General features: G+C 37.2%; 1 protein-coding gene across 2 annotated transcripts; it reads right to left on the bottom strand.

Moving 5' to 3' along the window:
• Positions 1 to 2701: 2701 nt before the first annotated feature.
• On the bottom strand, positions 2702 to 14931 carry LOC145463093 (uncharacterized). Of its 2 annotated transcripts, none has more exons than XM_081446812.1 (5): positions 13780 to 14931; positions 9518 to 9620; positions 9024 to 9080; positions 8810 to 8876; positions 2702 to 7167 (listed from the first exon to the last, which is right to left on the bottom strand). In XM_081446812.1, the coding sequence occupies exons 3-5, from the start codon at positions 9049 to 9051 to the stop codon at positions 6891 to 6893; spliced, it is 372 nt and encodes a 123-aa protein (XP_081302938.1). In that variant the 5' UTR covers positions 9052 to 9080; positions 9518 to 9620; positions 13780 to 14931; the 3' UTR covers positions 2702 to 6890. The 2 variants fall into 2 exon arrangements, with proteins under 2 accessions (XP_081302938.1, XP_081302935.1); XM_081446809.1 differs by having other exon boundaries at positions 9024 to 9095; positions 9529 to 9620.
• Between the last annotated feature and the right edge of the window lie 4433 nt (positions 14932 to 19364).

Raw genomic sequence — 19364 nt, 5'->3', positions numbered from 1 at the left:
TTCGATGCAATATAATCTCGAAGTCATATTTACAGATTCTCTTGAAATATTGCAAAATTCTTTATTATAAATTTACAATTACGGAGAAAAATTTAAAAAGGCACTTAATTTTGTTGAGGATTTAGCCGTCTCTAAACTTGGATACAATTTAATTTGTAATTCATGTTCAAAGATTTTCTTGAAATACTTGAAACTTTTTAAAAGTATTTGAAAATTTACAAGTACAAAGAAAGTTAAAAACATGCATTAATTTCCTTGAGGATGTAGTCGTCTCCAAAGTTGGATACTATTTTAATCTTTAATTCATATTTTACAAAATTAATTGTCTCGAAGTATTGTAAAATTCTTAAAATTATTTGGAAATTTACTATCACCATTTAAAATTGCATTTAATTATCCAGTCGGTGTTTTTGTAATCCCGTTTGTAGTGCGTCTTTGTGTTTAATACCTCATTTCATTGCTGTATTTATGAGGCGCAAAATGTGCTTAGTTGCTCAGTTTGGAAAATGGCTTTTGCGGATTATTAGTTTCTTTTGACGGCAACATCGGGCAAAAAAGTCGTTAGCGTTTTCTTTTACATGCTGAAATTTCATTGCAGGGTTTGTTGTTTATTTTCAAGGAGCTACAGTGAGGTACAGGTTCACATCTCGCAAACTCTAGGGGATTTTCAATCGCCCGTGCTTCTATTAAATTAGGACTGCCTAATTGGAAAGACTTGCGTCACGCTTACTAAAGGCGTTCTTTGACAGTTACGTAAAGTAGGGAAGGGCCAACTCATTTTAAAGTCGACTTCTTGAGCAACTAAGTACAGTTTGCAACTCGCAAATACTACAGGGAAAACACGATAGAGGTACAAAGAGAGTTTTATGACAGACATTATTTTTAGTAGTGGTTTTCTAATAAGCAGAACTTGGTTTGTGGTCCTGTTATTCAGTGCAATCTTTCACGCAACTAGTCTTGTAATGTTTCCGATGGCGGCGTGACAAGTGCGTTGTATGAAACACTGGGTCGTTTATCATACCGTGTAACGGACAGAATTTATGCGAAACAGTTGCTACAGCGATTGAAGAAAGTTGGAACTTAGTTCTACTTTTTGTAACTGTTGAAGCGTCTTGTTTTGCAAACGTTTTGTCCGTTGCGCATTGTGTTACACGGCTCGATGTTTCATTTACTTGTCACGCCGTTTTGGAGAAGATTGCGGAACAAGTTGCGTGACAGATTACACTGTATATCAGGACTTTGTCATAGACACAAGTGTTTACCTGGTTAGTTATGATGGATTGCGGGTAAAAACGACAACACACAAAACTATCTCTGTTTCTTTATTTGCGTTTTTATTATGTGAAAAAAAAATTTAGTAAAAAAAAATCTAGCCGATCTTGTCCCTGCTTGTTGGGTTGTTTTCACTCTGCTCTGAGTTAAAGTGTTTCTTCTGTTCCTCATTAATATTCCAACTTTAAAATCCTGGTTTGTTTATCTGCTCCGCCATCTTTGATGATGACACTTGACCACTTTAATGATATGGCCGTTTGCTCTCAAGTGGAGATGGCATAATGAGGGAAGTGAGAGTTTGCTCCCCATGCCTCCTCGGTTTCACTCAACTACGTCATAATACCACACCATTTGAATTGGAATTTTTATTAGCTTTGAGAGCCGTAAGTAATGCGCGAAAAGGTTAATGCCAAAATAGTAAAATTTAAGATGCGTGTTCCAAGCACTGTATCTAGAAATTTCCTTTGGGAGGACAAGAAAAACGGAAGTGCTAATGCACAAGTCATGTTTAGTAATTCCCATGGATGCCAAGAAAAAGAATCCAACGCAAAAAATCACTGATCTGACTCTCCGACCAAACCTCCTACCGACTGTTCTCCCACAAACTTCACCAAAAGAACACAAGTCACTGGAAACTCTACCGTCCAAGCTGATAAAAGTTTAGGGATCTTCGCTTATGTTCAAATAAGATCAAAGTTAAAGCGATGAAAGACTAGTAATTTGTTTTCAGGGTTAAGCGTATTTTGCTTAAGTAAATAAACACTAATGCTAAAGTAAGTAAACACTAATGCGAAAGCAAACGGGCGATTTTCGTCCGTTCATATCACCTAGAATTGCGTTAACTTTGTTTTGATATTTAATTTCAGTTATTTAAAATCGATCGAGTCTAATTTGTACAAAAAATCCAAATATTTTCCGAAAGAATCGTAGTTTAAATATTCATAGTAACCTTATTAAATATTCACAGCTAAATCGTCTAAAAAAAAAAGCAGACACGGTGGAATTTTGAAATCTATTTGTGCTTTTGTTATTGCTAATCTTGGCTTTGAATAACATTAAACAACGAAGGATCCTCGGAAACTTCGGGCAGTAAGTCGGAAGAATCGACGTAAACCGAGCGGAAAAACCGACCCGACGAAAGGTTTTACCGCTCGGTTTACTCCGTCTCGTCACGATTAACTGCCGCTGCATCCCCGACGATTACAACGAAGTTGAGCAGGTATTAGAGAAAAAACCATGAGAAACGTTTCCTAGGTTCGTAAAGATGAACAATTGACCTACGAAATTAAGAAAAAAAAAACGAAATATATGCTTGGTTTTAGAAGCTGTATTTATAGTATTGGAATGCAATATTTAACAATTAGACCGAAGGCGAAGCCTCATGGGCTATTGACCCGTAGCCCTTGCGGGCGAAGGGTCTAATTGTTTTAGTATCACCCAACTAGTCGGACAGAAAAGGCAATAATAAAGTTAGCAAATGCAAGTTGAAGAAATATTTATTTGGGAATAAAACGAAAAAAAGCGTCACGCTCGATTACGCCAATTTCGCTACTCGAGGACTATTACTAATAGTCCTCTAGTAGCGTAGCCAATTAAAATGAAGGATTTGCATTAGTCCACTAGTTGGGTGATACTAATGTTTATTAGCCTACAGTTATGTACTTCGTAAAATAATAAAGTTTCCGCCGTAAATCTCAGGTTTTTGAAATCAAAATGAGCAATTGGCCTAAGATTAAGTAATTTAAAGAAGACAAGATAAACAATAGGCGTACAAAATTCCTATCAAACTATGCTTGGTTACAAAAAATGTTTACGAGGTTAGTTAAACGTTTTGGAAGTCAAAATGAACAATTGGCCTACGCTTTGAACTTTGATCACGGAAAATGTACCTATATGTTTAGTAGCTAAGATTAAAATTTCCCAAAAAGGAGCCTCCTTCATAGGCGTTATTTGTATCGTCGCGCAACACTCCGGGAAGAAGTGTTGCGTGACAACTCAAGTAACGCCATCGCAGGAGACTGCTTTTGAGTTCTTTCAGGTTAACTAATTCCTAGAGTTAATCAGAAAAAAAAAAACCAAAATTGTAATTCCAGATAATTGTAATTTATATTTAGCGATCAATAATCTTAATTTTTCTTGGAGCTGTGGACTGATAGTGTTAATAAATTCTGTTCTTAAGATAATTGTGACTAATTTATTTTTATTCAATACCTAATTTGTTTTTTATTTTTAGAATTAAAACGAAAAGAAAATTATTATTTTTAATTAAGAAAAGCCCTAAACGAGAATCAGCTCTTTCAGGAGAATCCCAGATGATTATCAGCTCAATCTAGCGTCGCTTGTGAAATTCCAGTCAAGCCAGATCAGTGACCTTCATTGTTCAAAACTAACCCCAACATCCTAGAAATGTACTACCCATGATCTGCAGTAAAGCACAACTGTTTTACGTCCTCGACAACAGAAAAATACTAGAAACACTGATTGAAAACAAACATCTTTCAAGCCAATTGGAATAATGGTGTGGTTTTCTGACATAGTCAAGTAAAGCCGAAAAGACATGAAAAGCAAACTCTCACCTTCCCCCATGATGCCTTCTCCACTTGAGAGCAAACGACCACACCATCAAAGTTTCCAAGTGCCTCCATCAAAAATGAGCGGAACAGATAAACTCACCAGGATTTCTCAGTTGGAATATTGCAGAGGAACGTCAGAAACACCGTCCTCAGAATAAGAGTTTCCACAGCCCTGCAGGGACATCGATCGGCTAGATTTATATCTGACCATTTGTGTTGTGTGCGGGTGTATGGGCCATCTCAGTTCCTGAAAATAATCTAAAATATACTAAGTTAAGAGGAAAATATCACATCCGCAAAGAAAAAAACTAACAAGCTCATTAGCACAGTAAAAAAAAAAACTATTCACTTGAATTAAAAAAACTTATACCCTAACTAACAAGTTCTGATATTGAATTGATACTTAAGTAGTAATAATACTTAGACATACTCAATCTGCCTTATTTAACACTTTTTGGAGCAAAGTAGGATTGAAAAGCCTGATTCCCTCAGTGGTTTTGAACTACTGAAAACTACTGCATCGAAACCCTAACGAAAATAACCATATGGGTTAATCTTCTCTCTATTATACATGCACTATGATGCCAATATTATGGCTGACTAGGAACGCCCACTAGATCTGAAGGGTCTGTTCTACACCCCTGTTCTTCTAACTATCCCCACGTTTGGCCATCTTTAACACGTTAGTGTCAATGCTAATGTGAAGACTTTATGACACCAAAATTTGTGATGTTTTCTTAGCTGAGTACTTGTTTATTTCTGTGCTAATGAGCTTGCTGTGGCACCTTTAAACAAAGGAGGCAAAGAAATTATTTTAGAAAAACTAAGCTCAGAATTTGTCGTTTAAAACTGATCGAGTAAAACATAGCTTTTGATGACGTTGAATAAATTGAATAAAATTGCGAACTCCTACCGATTGTTATTGCAGTCAATTATTTCTCATTCAGACAATTGAAATAATTTGAATAAATTATTATAGCAAAACTTAAGTCAAAACATGTCATTTAAAACTGATCGTGTAAAAAATATTAATTTTGTATGACAAGGAAAACATAACATAAAGTTGCAAAATCCTAAGCATTGATTTATGATTTCTTAATTCAATAATTGAATCTACGATAAATAAATTATTTTGGAAAAACCTAGCTCAGTCTAATTTTTTTGACTGATCAAGTGAAGAATAACGATTTTGTATAAAACTAAATAAACTGAATAAATTTGTGAAAAGCTGCCAATTGGTATTGCATTCAATTTTAATTACTAATCTCTTGATCAGCCAATTGAATTTACTTGCATTACCACAAAAGGATAGTTTTTGGAAGCTTCCTTTGTTCAAAGGTGATAAAAAGCAATACTATAGTTCCAAGCAACATCATGCTACTGATCTAAATAAAACAAAATAATTCAATAAAAAAATTAAAATGTTGCCTGCCCAAAGAAAATAATTGTGATCAGTGTAAACTGACTTGGCCGATGATTTTAACGCATGATGAACATTGAAACTACAAAAAAAACAAGTAAAATATTGTCTTGAACACAAGTTTCCTAATGAGCAGCTTCTTTCCCAAAACAAAACAATTTGGATTACAAGAATGTTTTTTTTTTAACAGTAAAAACAGGAAAAATTCTTGTTAGGAAAGGTAATTAGCTTCGCACTGTGGCAATAGTATTTTAAATATGATATATTTTAAAAATCAGACATCAAAATGAAGAGAACATTCCAATCCCCCATCACCCCTTAAAAGGTTTCTTATGTTAATGTTGGCAAAAGATGTTGCTTTTCAAGTCTGAGGAAAACCAATGGAAGTGAACAATACAAAAAAGGTACAGATTTCACCATAAAGCTGCTCAATAGGAATCTTGTGAGGAGAAGGAACTAGGTTTTCAAGAGCAAATAAGTGGCTTCTGTAAAATCAAATTTACTGTAATGATTATATCCTGCCGTGTCTGACTGCCTCAGTGGTACACCAAAATGCCTGTACATAATTATGCCAAAAAAGTGTGAAATCAATTTCTTTTAGGAACAGAAATAAATCATCAGAAACAGATTTTCCAGTATTCGAGTTTCAATTAATTTGTAGTAATAATGATTGCTATTGGCAAAATTTTCCGGCTCTAGTATAATGAAAGGGAATATATTTTGGTTTCAAAATAATTATATAATTCATGGAACATGTGACAATAAAGTCTTAGAATACCCCTAGAGAGAATCTGCAAACAAGCCACTTATTTGCAGATGAACAACACCCACACAACACACTGGTCAGTTCAATACTCTGTTTATATGGGTACTAGTTACATGTGCATCAAAGTGGTATCGGAATTTATGTCTGTTAAAGATCTTCAAATTGCAACTAGATAAATTTAAAGGTCAGTAATTGCTATAAATTTTAGTTAGCTGCATATACTGGGCTTTTTATCTTAACTATTGAGTTATTGAGTGATTGTTTGATTGATTGAATGAGTTTGAATGATTGATTGATTGATTGACTTGGGAATTTCCCTTTACCTATGATTAAAATAGATATCTTTGAAAAAGACAGAAGATAAAGAAAGTGACTTCCCAATTTGCTCATTGACTTAAATAACAGCTGCAAAGGAGACTGTGAAACCACATGTGCACATGTAACTAGGAAATAAACAGAGAGAATTTTTCATCTCAATTGGCCCACAGCAATGTGTCGCCAATTCTGTTAAATTGGAATTTGGAAATATTGAATTTTAGGAGTGAGGGAAACCGGAGTACCCGGAGAAAAACCCTCAGGGCAAGGTGCACCTAATGTTTACCTTGAGTAATCAAAGAAATTTTCATCTCAATTGGCCCACAGCAATGTGTTTGCAATTTTGTTAAATTGAAATTTGGAAATATTGGTTTTTCAGGAGTGAGGGAGACCGGAGTACCCGGAGAAAAACCCTCAGGGCAAGGTGCACCGTGCCATCTCTGCTGCTAGTAATATCTCATGTACCTTAATATATATATAATTCAACTTATGAAAATTCATCATTCAAGGCTTGCTTTCATCCACTGTCCTTGATCCCCAGTTGTCAGCCCTCAGTCCTATCCTTGATCCTCTGTTCTGAGTCCTGGGTCCTCTGTCCTGGGTCCTCTGTCCTGGGTCCTCTGTCCTGGGTCCTCTGTCCTGGGTCCTCTGTCCTGGGTCCTCTGTCCTGGGTCCTCTGTCCTGGGTCCTCTGTCCTGGGTCCTCTGTCCTGGGTCCTCTGTCCTGGGTCCTCTGTCCTGGGTCCTCTGTCCTGGGTCTTCTGTCCTGGGTCCTCTGTCCTGGGACCTCTGTCCTGGGTCCTCTCTCTTTCATCCTTGAACCTTTAAGGTACAGAAAAGCTCCCGCTGTGAGACTGACCCTAAGAGGTTCCAAAACCGCTTTTTTAACACCTAAAAGGTACCACGAGTACCCCCGTCTTTTTTATATAGGAGTTCCCACAGGAAAAAACTTTTCAGCAAAAAAGTGAATTTCCTCATTTGAGAATACATAAAGAAAACGCTGCTTTTTTCCCTGATTTCAGTGAGCTACCAGTTGTTATTGTTAAAATTTGAGGTCATCAAGGATGCCAAGGCAGAATGATAGCATGATTGGTTGGTAAAATTTGGAGTCAATTGATAATTGTCAAAATGAATTCTCACATTAAAACATCATTTCTCAATTACAATTATTTGCAGACAACTATGAATTGTCAGAAAACACGTTGAGATAAAAACATGAACCATGTATCTTAAGGTGATTTCTCAAAAAACTTTCCTTCAACCTTTCCTACCAAGCATTGTTTAAAAAAAAATAGAATTAAAAAAAAACATTATGCTTGCAAAAGCGATACAATAGGGCAATCTTACCCCATTTATGCCTAATCACATGCATTATTTTGTTGGTTCATGTTACATTTTACAGTAGCTGGAAGCAAAGTGTTCTGAGGAAAAACTTGATAGGTAGAAAGTCTCAAGCACATGGTACAATGTAATAAATAGTTTCTACTACAATCACACAATTTGGAACCAAAAGACTCAAAACATTCCTCGAGTCTTTGTTTTCAAGGTCACATTAATATCTACACTGTACATCCTCAAGCAACGGTTTTGGACATGCTTTTAGCTAGATATTTTTTCCATCCAAGAATTTTCTTTAAAATTTGTAACTTAAAGAGGATGATTTTTACACCAAAATTATGCAATAAAAAACATAGGTCAACATGCTCATTTGAGAGAAAACAAGCATTTATTTCACTGCAGAGCTTAGCTTGAAGGAAATCTCTTGATTGTGTGTATGTACACGCTTTTGAGAGCATGCCATATTGTGTGAAAATCTTGCACAGTAAGGATGTGCAATGCACTTCTGAGGAATCACCTTAAAATTTGAACCAATCAGTCAGTTGTCAGTAAGGATGTTGTTATTGAGACAAGATTTGTCTGTTAAAATTTCAACAATGATGCTGAGATCAAAGGAGGACTTGCCCGTCAGTTACTCTCAGGCCATCTGTCAGGTCCCAGGAAGGATTTAGCAAATGAAATATGATTGGCCACTTAAATATTCAATTCATGTATCAGTGGTCAATACCATTACAGATCAGTGTCAAAAAATAATTTGGATCCATCTGTCAGTTGTCAGCAGGACAGGGAGATCACAACATAATTTTTCACTTACAACTTAGAATCATCTGTCAGTTGGCAATGTGCAGTTCCAGAAAATATCCATACACATGTACTGTACTCTGCCCACAGAAGGGATTGGAAATTCCTGGGGGGTGGTGGGTTCTCTAAGATCAAAACATTTAAAGAAATGTATCAAGCTTACCGGTAATTGGAATATCCAAAGGGGTGGGGCAGGGGGGTCTTGGAAAAAATCTCTTCCGTGGGTCATGGATATTTTCTGAAACTACACAATACGGAAGTTGAGATTAAAATTGCAGTGATACACTAGTCCACTGACTACAAGTAAAGAAAAACTTTGACTGACCTGCCATGTTTAATGTATTTCACTTCCTCCACTAATCTTCTGGTGTTTAATGTGTTTCTTGTTTGTCCTGATAAGAGATACAAACATATTGTTGAGTTAGTTACAATGTCTTACAATTTCTTACTGTTGGTATGCTTTAGCGTCGTACATTTGACTGATGTAGGTACACTGTCTTGTGAACAACATCGCAGATGTACCAGAAACATAAACTGACCTGATCTAGCTGTATCTGACTCCTCCATTGATCCTAGTTGCCCCACGTTGTTGTTTGCTTCTTGTTAGCCTGCTAAATGAATGAAAATGTTTCTAATCAGTGAAAGATCTAACAGTTGCTGTTTACTGTTGAGTAGAAGGTATTACATGCCACATTGAAAATTGCATTAAAAATGCTCTATTAATAAAAGTGATCAATTGAACAGCAGCTTTATTTACATTTTTCCAGCAACCCATGAGGTGTTGCATTCTCCAGATAAATTAGCTCATCGTTCAACCTTCTCAACAAACAAACAAAAAAATCCAGCGTTCTTTTGAATGAGGCCTTAAACTACAGTAATGAATCAAGCCAATTTTCTACCAAGCCCTTGCCGATCCATGGCATCATTGACTTGTCTACAGCATAGACTTAAATTCAGTAGTTTAAAATGAATACTACCTGTATTACTGTAGCTGCCATGTGGAGTTGTTAACTCCCATATACATTGTATACACAAAAAAATTACCTTTCTACTTCACATAACTTTATCTCACATCCACCACTGGCCTTTCAGTTCTCCAGGCCCATCACTTTATGTTCAGGTGCTTCATGTTTTACCTGATAAGTAATACAGACACTTTAATAAGTGATGTGCTGTCTATTTTTTTTTTAATACGTACATTTAACAATATGCCCACAACGTTCAAACAACCATAAATCAATCATGTCAATACAAACCAATGAAAGTGTACATTAAAATAAGAGTTAATCCATTACTAAGATTACTGTTCGGAGGGGGAGGAGGTGGCTGGAAAAATTCACAGAAAAGACAACCAAAACAGTTCAGGAGGAAAAATGTTGGACAGGCCTGGAAAAAATTTCCAGCTTACCCCTGGCCGGGGTAAGTGATAATCTCAGTTGTTCAGGTGTATGTAAGGCAAAGGTGACATGGAAGCTGTGAAAGGTTTAATTCAAGCCACGGAATGTTTGGCATATATCTGTCTGGCAATTAATATTTTGAGTTACTGCATTGGTAAAAAAGATTTTTAAATAGCCCTTCTGTTGTGGATAAAAAGTCTGGAGAAAAGATCTTTATAATTGTGAAAGTCTACTGCCAGAAACATTATTTTCAGTTAACCCATTAGCACCTGGAGATTTTTGGCAAAACTGCAGTTTTTAGACATTTTTGACATTTCCAGCGTGGACACAGGCTAAATTAGCTCCAATCTGCTCCCAAATTCATTTGCAACACAAAAGAATATCTTTCTCTCCACTAGCATTGCATTTTATGACATTTTTGCTCAGGCCAGAGCTTGACGTTGCGACCACTAGAATGGCCAATGCAAGCAGATTTTTTTCACTGGCAACTAACTTTTCACACTTGCAGGTTGCCAGGCTGGCCTGTGAGATATCTTGATTCTATTTTTTTTTTTTAATTTTCATACATGTACTCATTGATTGAGTGGAATAAATGTTGACTACCAAACTATACTTCTCCTTAGACGCGCATGTAGTCTGAAAATAAAGTAACAAAGAATTTCACTTGGCCATTTTCCTTGTAATTTTAGAAAAAAGTGACAAACTGGTTATACATGTACATGAAAATCATGTGTTTCACGCCATTTTAGCGTCTTTTCAATAGCAATAGGTGTTGTTGAGGGAAATATTCGTCCAAGTTTTCTATTCAAATTTCTAAGCATTTTCATGCATATATCAAGCTCAATTGACCCAATCACTCTAATCTGAGTATCATTGGAAAGATCTTTTCCTCCTGCAGAACTTGAGTATAAGCCATGCCAATTTTGGTCAAAGGTGATGACGTTAGAAGTGGAACAAAGGCCAACACCCATCACAAGCAGTTATGGGCGGCACAGGTGTCAATGGGTTAAAGAAACTTTGGTTATTGCTTATCGTAAGTTTTCCTCTTTAAGAGATTAGTGGGGTGTTTTATGAAAAGAGAAACTTCATATAAAGCAAAGATTACACTATGTCAATCATGATTTAATGGGAAATTCACAGTTTTGCTCATAGAGCACTTTTAACATTTTACTGCTATAACTGAAAAGAACTGAAAATAGTTATTTAAATTAATAATTTCCAAAATCTAAAAGGGAACATTCAATATTCTGCATTACACGCTCCTGATCCACCTTTACAAATAAATTAATCAAGGCTACTGCCTAACGATTTCCCGGTCTCATGAGGCACCTAAGTTAGGAGTGCGGGAGAGAGTGGGTGTCTAAACATGGAGTGTTCATTTCCACCTAATCTGTCACATGACTTTATTCCTTGTATCTGGGAATTACAAGCAATTCCTGACTGTAACTTTATTCCACCGGCTTAAAAATTCCCATTAAAAAGCCTTTCAACCATCACCGGTCATCATCATCGATCGTACAAAGCTACCGTTCATTCTGAGCAGCTGGGATGTTTCTCTTAAAATTGTTCAAAACATCAGTCACACAATAAATTAAATTGAAAACAACAGTTGCCCTGGTCTTATTTCGATTTTGTCACCAGAAATATGGGCCAAGTCACAACAACAAAGTCTCTCTCCACTCACAAAACAGCCGAAAACAGCTATTTTTGAAAATCACCCTAATATATACATGTAGATTTAGCAAAGCCTAAAAGTGGAGTTCCTGGGCCAGGTTGTTCAAAGCTCGATTAAGGTAACCTAGGATAAGTGAGAAATTTGATTTGAGTTTTGTAACTTTAGGCAATACTCCATTTTATTGTAATCACACATCATTTACATTTTTATCTCTTACATGTAGCTCTTTTCCCACGTCTTTTGTCTTCTAGTTTTATAAACTTTTTGCACCACTTTTCATATAAATTTCCATTCGTGTGCCAACATTTTCATTCGTTTAAGGCTACAGACTGATAGCCAAACGCTCTTGTTTTATTCTTTTTAACCAGAGAATGTTTTTCACTACTTTTTGATTACAAATAGTGTCAAGCATTGCACACTCATAGCGAGCTTTGTCGTGACAGTGTTTGTCATGATTTTCTTTTTTTCATATGTTTTCTGTGTGTTTACTGTAATTATGGAAGAATCTATGTAGATAACTTGAAGTGTATCATGAAAGAAAGATATACATGTAACTGAAAGATTTCAACTTTTTTCAGATTTACATGAGAGAGCACTCAATTGTCACGTGTCACACATCTATAAGTTTGAGGTTACACTTGGTTGGAAATGATCCAGGAAGAAGACATTTTCAGGTTCAAACCCCTTTCTGCCTGGATTTCCAGGACCTTTGACCCCCCCTCCCCTCTCCCCCCTCCCTCCCTCCTGAGAGAATTTCCAGAAACCAATCCACTAGGGAGGTGTGGATTTTTTCTGGAATAAGCCTATGCCAATAAAAGTACTATTTACATGATGTTGGTTGTCATTTAATTACAGCAAAAATTCCAATGCTTAGCTGATGTCACTGGTACAAAAAAATCTTGTGATATAAATCAACGAAATCGGCAACAATAAAAATGAATCGATAAACAAAACAAGTGTGACATCAATTTCTACCAATTGATTGATACAATCAATATCATTAATCAATCAAGTCTGATTTACTGATTTTTATTGATTGACCACTCCAGGTATTGTACTAAATGTGTCATGAATTTTGCTTTGTATGATTGTTCGTGAGACACTAGTTATAAGAAGTCCAAAAGCTGTTCATCATCAAATTAAGTTGACTGTGACATCATAAATTATGAACTGAAACCATCTCAAGTGAACTGTAATAAAGCGGTGAGCTACATTGGGGGAGTGCAGTGTAAATCTTTGGGTAAGTGTGTGCTGCCTGGACAACAAAACCCTTACCCCATACTAGACCATGATCAGCTTGATTTTACAGCAAACTGCCTGAAAACCATACGCTTCACAGTGGCACATACCCATATAGCTTATTTTGGGAGTCCCCCTCCCCCCTCCTGAACTACATAAACCTTGCCTGAAACCACAATATGGGCTAAGATTTAATTTTGCCGAGATTTTAATTCAGGAATATATTTATAAAAACATATAAAAACAGATCACCTATGAATTAATATAAATATGCAAAAAATAATAAATTCGAAGAATACATTGAGATATGGAAAAAAAAAAGAAAAAAAAATAAGTACTTAAATATCGCTAAGAAATTTCTAAACTCTAGACTTAAAAATATTTACATTATCAAAGCAACAAATATCTAACAGTAGTTGATTCCACATGTCAGTTATTCCATGGAAAAAACTATACTTCAAGACATAAATCTGGCATATTTCTTATTCAAAGTTAAAAAGTACTTAGACCTAAGTGAAAAGCGGTCAGCTTCTGAGTAGAAGTCTATAATTTTACTGACATCAATTTGTTTTTTACAATAACAAGCCCTCAAAATGGTCAAAAGCCGGGAATAAATGAGGGGAAAACATGCCGTAAACTTGCTGTAAACAAAGATAAGTGAATTTTATTCAAATGATGCGAACATTGTCATTAGCTTTTCTCTCTTTTTGATTGGCTACTTAAAAAAGTCCATAAAATCTCATTGGTTAAAAAGTTTACAGTTTGACAGCTGAACGTTGAACTTGAAAGCTTGCATAAATTAAAATTTTATCCGTCTGTACTCTCATTGATGATAAAAATGAGCCAATCAGCGCGCGAGAAATTAGACAGTTATTGTAAAAATTAATGTTGCCATTGAATGTTGATTTATTTGGCTAAATAAATGTCTCAAAGCATGTAAAAGTCTTTTCAACCATTTAAGTAACCAAAAGTAGCAATACATACCGAAGTCAACTGACAACACTGCTCATCTTGAGCTCGCTTGCTGTTTCTCTGTGTTTCTGGCAGTTTGAGCGAATTTCCCTCCAGTTTGTTCCACCACCAAAAGTTTGTGTCTGGGACACGTTTGGGAACATTTCTTGTAATGTAGACAATTTAAGCCATTAGGCAAAGGTTTGAAGGAAGAAGTAGCCTGCAGCGCAGGCGTATTTTGGGCACGCAAGTGCACATTCTCGTATTTTCGTATTAGGCCGCCATCTTGGATTTGGTAACTGTGGAGAATTGGGGCGAGGAAATATTTGCCGAGGGAGTAGGTGTTAAGTGGAAAAAAGTGCCCCAACCCCCCCCCCCCCTCCCCCCACCGCCGCCGCTGCCTCCTCACCCTCTGCACCAACCCACTACCGGTCCTGGGGCCCGTTTCTCGAAAGTCCCGAAACTTTACGGGCTATTTTCGGGTGTCACGATTCCCTCTATATCTCAAGAACGGAGGGGATTTAAGTCGTCAAACTTTACGGTCAGTTTGCTTTTTGTTATCTTCAAAACATGTTTTAAAAATCGGCTTTCCTGAACAAGCGGTTGGTAGGTTCACAAATGGCTTTTCGGGCCCGAAAAGTTTTCGGGACTTTCGAGAAACGGGCCCCAGCATCGAAAACCCGATTTATCTAGCGTTCCGCTCCAAAATAACGCCTGCACTGCAGACTAATGAAGAAGCTTCCAAGAACCTCGTGGAAAGGAGCGGGTTAGTTGTAATGCAAATTCAAGTTAAGTCCCAGGGCCGCCTGTCTTTCTTAGCCGATGGGGCCTTGGCGCTAAGAAAAGGACGCTGTGAAGACACATCACTTGTTATTCTCTGACATAAACCTTTGCAACCACGCTGATTTGAAATGGAAGGTGATCAAACTATTTGCGCATAGTAAAAACTGGACACTTTAAATGTACGTTACTAGCTTACTGCATGATTCGATCAAGCCTATTCAGTTAAGAGTGTATTCATAGTCATTCATAGCGCAGATGCTTTCTGCACCCTCGGTGGTCTTTTTGTTAGGCTGGGTTTAAGTTTGCTCAGTACTCGTTTGGGGGTGTAAGAAATCAGAGCTTCTCGAAAACGCTGTTCAAACCGGCAGAGGAATTTGAAAACGCCGGCTTTGCGCTTTAGTTTGGACGGAAAACAATTTGAATACGGAGCGATGACGTTACGATAATTATAATATTCCGCCGCCGGAGTTTTTTACTCAAACGCAAATGCAAAATGACCGGTGATTATTGCGATTTCAAATATTTCTAGCGCTGTGTGGACGGGAAACATTTGATGCGCGTTTGCCGAATGAAAACGCCGTTTTCAAATTTCTCCGGCGAAGGGTGGATGGGGCAAAAGCAAACCACAAAGGCAACCTCGACGGCAACGGCAACGAATACAATGGCTGTGCACGTGCGTTATAATTCTTGGTACATTTCTTTGCCGTTCTCTACAAACCGGACCATGTTCTGCATGCAGTATTCCAGAGAGCGTGAACTAGGACGGAAAATTTCTTTTTCAAATGTTGACGCTGTCTTACACATTCAGTTTGGGATAGTTCTGACAGTGATGGACGGACTGAATGAGTTGAAATTGTTGCGAGATTCGAAGGAATATAAAGTCATTTTTTAATTGATGTTGTCCTTGGCGTTGCTGTTGTCGTTGTTTAACTCCTATTTGCGTCTTTCTGCACTTAAGATCATCTGTTCAGGTTTGGTTGCGCTCTTTGGCGAGTCATTTCTTTGCCGTTCATTAGTTTTTTATTGTTTGGTCAGGGGACATCTGCCTTTTATTTAACCTCCTATTAAAGTTCCGAAATCTATTAAAACACAGCGAGGGCCGAGGTTCCTTTGCTTCTTTGCCTTCTTTGATATCGAAAGCCTAGAAGGCATCCCCGCAGCGGCGTCGGAGGTTTAACAGCTCTCCTGCTTTGGCCACAACACACGAAGTCGCAGTTCGAGCAGTTTGTATCGACAAATTTTCAACACACAAAATTATGTTCTTTTCAAAATCTCAGCCTCAGGTTTATGCTCATAAAATATATTCTTATAGAAGAACAAATTGTGTATTTGGTCTGCACTGAGATCAAAGTTCGTATTTGCTAGATAGCTTGTTGTTGTTTTTTAGATGAGTTCAGGGTAAACCATTGTTTTATTGCTGGTTTCGAAACTGTTTTTGTTGCAGCTGGCTTCATGGATGTTGTGCAATTATAGCTTATCATTGTGTGTGTCCCCTGCAGTTGTACATCTCAATCAAATTTCCTTTGAGCTCAAATTATTCTGGCTGCTTGTTTCCATCTGCATTGAAATTTGAATGTGGTTGGCAGCCAATAAAAAATATGATGTCTCTTCTGAACAGTTAACAATCAACGTATCTGATCATGCGTGTACATGGCAAACAAAAAGTCAGTATCAAATCTCAAAGTCAGATCTCAGCATGAGTTACTCCTGCCAAGATTTGTTGAAAACTCTTGGTCGTCAAGGTTGGAGTAGCTTGACTTCAAGATTATACCAGGCGGGATATCCGGGGGATACTCCAAAAAGCATCGGGTGGAGGTGTGGGGCCCACTTTCCAGAACCCTTACCCTATTTAAGACCAAACTCTGCGATTTTCCCTACCCTATTTATGACCTGACCAAAACTTGGAGACTCCATTTAAGACCTGATCCTTAACTGAATCAATACCCTGTTTCAGACCTGCGTTACAATTAGTTCCCTAATTCAGACCTATGTTAAAGGCCATGATGATCATAATAATAATAATAACAACAACAACAACAATAATAATAATAATAATAATAATAATAATAATAATAATAATGGCATCAAGGTACATTGTACACAAAATAGGCTACAACTTTAATATTACTCACTTCAAAAGGTTCACACTGTGTTTTTCCACTTCTATCAAATCAAATGTCCTGTTGAAGTGAACCTAGCTGAAATAAAGGGAGCCACACACTAAATTTTACCATGTGAGACTAACTGTAGATTTTAACTTTATCCACCCCTCGTAGAAAAGAATGAAGTCATTTGTAAAATAAAATATCAATGACTTTGTGACTTTCACTGAAAAGTACCATCCTCTTTTACCTTTCATATCTATCTGATATACTTTTCATTTTTCATGATCAAATGTACCCATCATCAGTCACCACTATACTGCAACCAGCGCATGTAATTTAGACTTATTTTCTCTAATTCTATTTCTTTTAACTCAGATTGGTTTAACAGTAAAGCAAAGCCATCACTTCTATTGCTTCAACCAGGATAATTTTTCTATAACCTTTTGGTATAAATCTACAAGCGTTCTATCATGAATGCTGTTCCCTTATTGCCTACTCTACTCCCTAGCGGTGTGCGCTTGTTGACGAAATAGCGGCCGCTTCTTTGCGTTTTCGAAGTGTCTGTCAAGAGGATTTAGATAAAGTTCTGAACGACTAATAGATTTAAACTAAAACAATTAGATTATGAGCCCAAGATTGCTATGCGTGATGGCTGAAGAGGGCGCAGCCGGAGTCAGCTATCACGCGATAGAAATCTCGAGCTCATAATCTAATTGTTTAGTAGACAGTGAGTAGCGTAGTAGCGTGCGCTTGTTAAAAAAAAAAAATGGCGGCCCCTTTTTCGCATTTTTGAAGCGTAAGAGGATTTAGATAAAGAACCACTAGTAGATTTATACTAAAACAATTAGATTATTCGTTCTCGATTCCTTTGCGTGATAGTCGACTCGGGCTGCGCCCTCAACAACTATCACGCGATAGAAATCTCGAGCTCATAATCTAATTCTTTAGTAGATAGTGAGTAGCGTAGCAGTGTGCGCTTTATTTTCATGCGTGATAGTTGACTAAGGCTTCTCCTTTTGTCAACTATTACGCAACTGAAATCTCGAGCTAGAAATCTAATTGTTAAATATAAAATGCTAAAGGTATTCATATAAGCCATAATTGGTCAGTTTAAGTTCATGTATTTAAAGACCTTCATAAAACATGTGAACTGCTGTGACTTGCATGCGCACTAATTCAATTGACTTTGTCAAAAGTTTGATCGCACGCATTTTCTCAAAAATTACTTTTTATAAATTTATTGCTCATAATTGTTGAGTGATAATATTATAAGAACTTGGTCTGCTACAAATAGGTCACTTTTTTGATAAGCATTACTTCGTATGAAGTTTGAAATAAATAAATGGATAAATTTCTATTGAAGTTATAAATTTATGGAAACTGATGCTGACACGCAATCATTCTCAACTCCACTCTGAACAAGAGAAGTTTATTGAGGAGACCTCTTCTTGTTAACCATATAAAAGGAAGTACTGTACAGACGAACCCCTACTAAGCGGTCCCGTCGGGGAAATGGAAGAACGTGGCCGCTTAAGTGTTTATAGCGGTTGGCCGCTTATTAGAGGTTCGTTAAGAATTATCACGAAACTTAGTTGAAATGTCAATTTATTCAATTACAAACATGCCTGAAGGCTTGTCGCCACTTTTAAACATAATAAAGACTGTATATCACTGTTTTGATTCACTTGACACGAAAATATCATATCATTTAAGTGAACATGGAATCACGTCAAAACAATCATAATAAACGTATGTTTGAATGTTTTATTCAGTCGTCGCTTTCAATTGCGGACTGATATCTGCTATCGATTTTTCCAAAACAAGGCCAAACTACGTGTACTGCATTAAATTTTGAGTGGCCGCTTAATAGCGGAAAGGACAATAGCAAACCCTCATCGGGACAACCAGAAGGTGGCCGCGGCCGCTTCAGAGAGGTGGCCGGTCAGTAGGAGTTTTATTTACAGTACTTTATTGACAATAATTTCGGGACTAAATGGCCGCGTAATAGGAGGTGGTCGCTTAGCAGGTGGCCGGTTAATAGGGGTTCGACCGTAATTGAGTTTTGCAAATAAACGGGCGGAATGTAGCGCCCCCTTCCCCACCCCACTTCCCCCGCCCAAAAAGAAAACTTATTTCTCAAATGTATTGAAGGTACCGATCGCACTCTAAGAATTTTTCATTACTGCTCGTTCCACCGAGGTAAGCTTTTTTTATCTTTGAAGTTTGCCACTATTTGAAGACAACTCAAACTCAAAAATTACTCATTTTTCCATGACAGGCTCCTTACACCCTTACGCGTACTGCCAGTTTATACGAAGGTGTTATTAACCCGAGATTATTAACCCTTGTCACTCGGGCAATATTGTGCAAGTTGTTTGCATCCAACTGGATTCCAGACTACGCTCAAGGCTGGCATAGATTTCTCAGCACGAAAGGTTTTCATCGCCATTCAGTAACTAATCGTTTTTCACTATAGTGATTCTTTATGCAAACAATCTCTACAGCAAGCTATATATGGCGCCCCATGTAAAAATCGCCCTTTTCATGACCTTGGAAAAATAAAGGACTTTGCCTCCCCCAGAATCGTCAAGTGCAAATGCTTCCTGTCGCGTGCCATTTGCGTGAATTCCAAATGCTAATTTTGCGATCGATATTTCGCAACTATAAGGTCTGGCTCAAGAATGGTTTTTTAAACAACTGACCAGCAAAGACTATTCATGCGTTTTAAGA

Source organism: Orbicella franksi, chromosome 1 (genome assembly GCF_964199315.1).
Source record: "Orbicella franksi chromosome 1, jaOrbFran1.1, whole genome shotgun sequence".
In the NCBI taxonomy this organism is placed as follows: Eukaryota; Metazoa; Cnidaria; class Anthozoa; order Scleractinia; family Merulinidae; genus Orbicella; species Orbicella franksi.
Note: the sequence above shows the minus strand (reverse complement) of the source record. Positions and strands in the feature narration are given on the sequence as shown.

Coding starts and splice junctions, on each gene's coding strand:
- LOC145463093 (XM_081446812.1), bottom strand. CDS start 9,051: ATGGAGGAGTCAGATACAGCTAGATCAG. Junction 8,877..9,023: donor GTCAGATACAGCTAGATCAG/GTCAGTTTATGT, acceptor ATCTCTTATCAG/GACAAACAAGAAACACATTA. Junction 7,168..8,809: donor AAATACATTAAACATGGCAG/GTCAGTCAAAGT, acceptor TGTACCTTAAAG/GTTCAAGGATGAAAGAGAGA.